The sequence below is a fragment of the Corvus brachyrhynchos genome, unplaced genomic scaffold (genome assembly GCF_000691975.1).
Source record: "Corvus brachyrhynchos isolate BGI_N302 unplaced genomic scaffold, ASM69197v1 scaffold115, whole genome shotgun sequence".
Lineage (NCBI taxonomy): Eukaryota > Metazoa > Chordata > Aves > Passeriformes > Corvidae > Corvus > Corvus brachyrhynchos.
Genome location: NW_008239553.1, coordinates 9,428,515 through 9,432,159, shown reverse-complemented (window position 1 = coordinate 9,432,159; position 3,645 = coordinate 9,428,515). Strand labels below are relative to the sequence as shown.

At 36.8% G+C, this 3,645-nt stretch overlaps 1 protein-coding gene across 1 annotated transcript in view; it reads left to right on the top strand.

The window, feature by feature from the left end:
- Positions 1–1,391: 1,391 nt before the first annotated feature.
- VPS39 (VPS39, HOPS complex subunit) overlaps positions 1,392–3,645 on the top strand; it is a 23,383-nt gene continuing 21,129 nt past the window's right edge. Inside the window, exons 1-4 of the mRNA XM_017742193.1 lie at positions 1,392–1,474; positions 2,239–2,265; positions 2,713–2,777; positions 3,533–3,575. Coding sequence (XP_017597682.1) covers positions 2,247–2,265; positions 2,713–2,777; positions 3,533–3,575 — 127 coding nt within the window. The 5' untranslated portion in view covers positions 1,392–1,474; positions 2,239–2,246. The remainder of the gene's footprint in view (positions 1,475–2,238; positions 2,266–2,712; positions 2,778–3,532; positions 3,576–3,645) is intronic.

Sequence of the window (3,645 nt, the reverse complement as noted above, 5' to 3'; positions counted from 1 at the left end):
CCTGGGCCGGCTACTTTCTTGCTAAAAAGCATTCCCTGTGTTTTGACTTAAATTTATTTTGGAGGGCTGGTGGTGTCTTGAAGTCTTAGATTTCGGATATGTTTGCACGTGTTAGTGATATATAATTGAGGGTTATATTTTTGGGCATACTTGAGAGTCAAGATTTTGGTCAGGTGACTGCACCAGCTGTCCTAATGATTAGGCTTGATAAGGCTTTTCAAAGCCCTGAGCAGGTACCATCAGATGTACTACCGTCGTGCAAAATCGGCAATTAAAAAAGCTCCACACATGATAGTATTGTGGCCCTGATTAATTGTTTTAAGAAATTGTTTTAAGAATTATATCCTGAATTATAATGCCCCAGTTATACATGGATTGTTTATGACAGAGTTATGTACTGGAGAGGATGTGAAGATAGTTTATTCCTGCATTGCAGCTTTTATCTTTTTCTCTCTTTGAAAGCATTTATTTTGCTGAGCTAGGAAAAAAAGCCTAAACATATAGACTTACAGCAGTATGGCTTTGTAAAAGACGTGCAACTCTATCTCTACAATGTTTTTTTTCTACCAACTAGTAGAAGAAAGGTTTTGCAGGAAACAAGATTTTACTAAAATGCAAATTGCTTTGGTGATGAGGGAGTACTGGATGTAGAAAGAAATATTCTTGTATGCTGCTTTCCTATATGATATTCAGTGAGGAAGAAATTCAGTTATATTTCGTGACACTTTAAAAATTCTATGCTTTTTGTATGGTGTAAATGCTGTAAAGAGGAAGAGTCTGAAACTGCCATAGAGTTTGTATATAAAGGCCCTCTTTTGTAAATCTTGAATGATTCTTGGTTGTCCAAGCAATCCAAATGTCACCTAAGCAAAGCTGACACTGTCCTTCCAAACATAGCTGACTGTTTCAGAGAGACACTGTAAAAACCTGACTGTTAAAAAAACTAACAATCTAACCCACATAAACTCTTTGTTTTTTTTTCTGACAGTACTTCCCGTTACGTAGCAATGTTCCTCTCTGAGAGATAATAATGTCTGAAGAATAGTTTATTGCCTCTTTCGATTGCACGGAAGATGCAATGGTTTGCTTCTTTACCTTTGTATAAACTAGTGGAATGTGATGGCCAGGCTGTTTATTCTGTTTTACTGCCTGATCTTTGCCTAGCCTCTCCTGAGAGTTAAAGCTACTTCTGTGCACTTCCACTGGAGAGATGATAGGAGAACTGTGTAGTCATTACAGAAAGTCCTTCTTGGTGTTTGAAGCAAGTTTCCAAGTGTTCTGATAAATGTAACACAGCCACATCATAGGCACTGTGAAGAAAATTAACTCTAGCCCAGCCAAAACCAGCACAGCTGTGAAGGGTAGCATTTGTGGAACTAATTAGCCTCTTTTTCTCTTGTCTTTGTAGAGGAATGGCTCCTTGTTGGTACCAAACAAGGGCATCTTCTGCTTTACAGGATCAAGAAAGACGTAGGTAAGTTGATTTTAAAAACGGCACAAAAAAGTTGATTATCTTATTTTTATTTTCTGCACTTTTGGAGGCTGTAGTCATTTTAACACAAGTGTGATTATTTGCTGATTTTTTCCTATGTAGCATTTCCTGTATGTAAAATGTGTTTTATATCAGGTTTCTCTGTGTTTAAATTTATAGTAAGCTACTGTAATTTTTACAAATACAGTGCACAAATATGTGTAAAAGCAGTGCAGCGTGCCAATTGCCAGAGTTTTGATGTGTGTTATCTTTTAATGAAGGACTGGATTAGTGAAAGAGCAAATATATTCAGTGGGTCCATGAGCATCATAGATGGGGAAGAGGGCTCCCTGCCAACTAGTTCTGTCATGTATTTCCTTTTTCCCTGCCTCTTTGACAGTCTTAAGTGCTCATAGTCTATTCTAGGAATGCCACAAATAGAACTATTCTATTTTTGGTTTAGTTACAATTGGTTTTCACTAAAGAGGTTGTATTTCACATTACCAGCTATTATGTAGAAACTGATGTTATTGAACGCAGGAATATTGTGTAGCTTGGCACAGGAAAGTAAACACCAAATGTAAGTTTCCAGGCTCTTCAGCTCTTGGAAATATGTTCATTTGTAGCTACGTGGGTTCTAGAGGCTGGGTTCAGCTTGATTTTTCTGAAACTTGTAGGCTGTCTGTCCAATTGGAGCATGCTAGTCTTGAGTTGCTAGTGTTTTATCTCACATGGTAAATTTCTCTCCTTTTTTGCATCAATGCCAGGAGAGGTTATGTCATCAGAAAGTGTCTGTAAGTCTTTCTCCCTAAAACTCCTTTTAAACCCATGTGGTGTAGTGTTTATTCCTCTTCTACTTTGCAGTGATGTGCATCCTAGCAATTTAAGTTACTGATATTTGATTAGTGTGGATAAAGTCTTCATGGGTATCTTTGTATCTCGGGGTTTCAAATTACTTAAATATAATGCTTGAAATGTAAAACTTGGGCAAGGCAGAAATGTAACTATTGTTGAGGCCCTCAGCTGGGTACAAGAAATGTAATTTACATTTTCACCTGTGTAGAAGGCCCTCTGATGCATTTAGGTATGATGTAAAAGTTAGCCCAGATATGTTAAAGTGTCATTTTTCCAGTGTTAAGTGGCCAAGTTTGCTTTCATAATTATTTGTAATTTACTTGGTGTAAGATATACACAGTCATGAGCAACTTCAGTTTACATACTCTCTTCAATTTTTCTGATAGGTTGCAATAGGTTTGAAGTGACATTAGAGAAATCCAATAAGAACTTCTCAAAGAAGATTCAACAGGTAGGAAATACCATCTTCTTGGTGTGGGGACAGTTTTCAGCCAATAAATGAAATATCAAATGTACATCTGCAATCTCTGCTATGCTTAACAGAGTTTCCCAAAGCTGTAGATTCTCCTGGGGTGTAACAGCCAGATGTTTTGCCCTCTCTTCCCATAATAGGAATAAGCTTGGTTTGATTGCTAAATCAGAAACCAAAGAATTGGAACATCCAGGTTTATTTTTGGCTTTTGTTAGCGATAAGTCTTCAGTTGTTCTGACTGAGAATATTTGTAAAAATGATGGTAATACACCAACAGGCTGCAATGTATTATTTGACTTTCAGATGAAATCCTATAGGAATGTGAATGTAATTCCACTTACTTGAAATATAGAAATAAAGTAACTGCCAGTTCTGCTGCTATTTTTTTTTGAGAACTTGCACTCAATGATTATATTGATTCGTGGGAAAACACCTTAAAGATTATGCATCCTCTTTCAGGATGCAACACTCTATGTATCCTTTAGAAGTACTTTTGTACTTGTAACACACCAAATGTTACAGCTTTTTCTACTAGCCTAGGTTGCTAGTGCTGTGTGCCAGCTTGTGAAAGGTGAGTGTAACTGAAAAGAGTTGCAATAGGTGAAGGAAGGTTGTGCATGGAAAACTGCCTTGCTGTTCTCATTATTTTGAGATTTTCTTAGACAATCTATAATCAAGTCTTGTTCAGAGTTTTAGTTTATGAATGGAGTCACTAACAGCATTCTCCCTTTCAGATCCATGTTGTTTCTCAATTTAAAATTTTGGTCAGTCTATTAGGTAAGTGAAGAAAAGTGTCTTAATATTTAACAAGCTCTTCTTCATGCAGTTACCTGTCTGAATGTGGCAC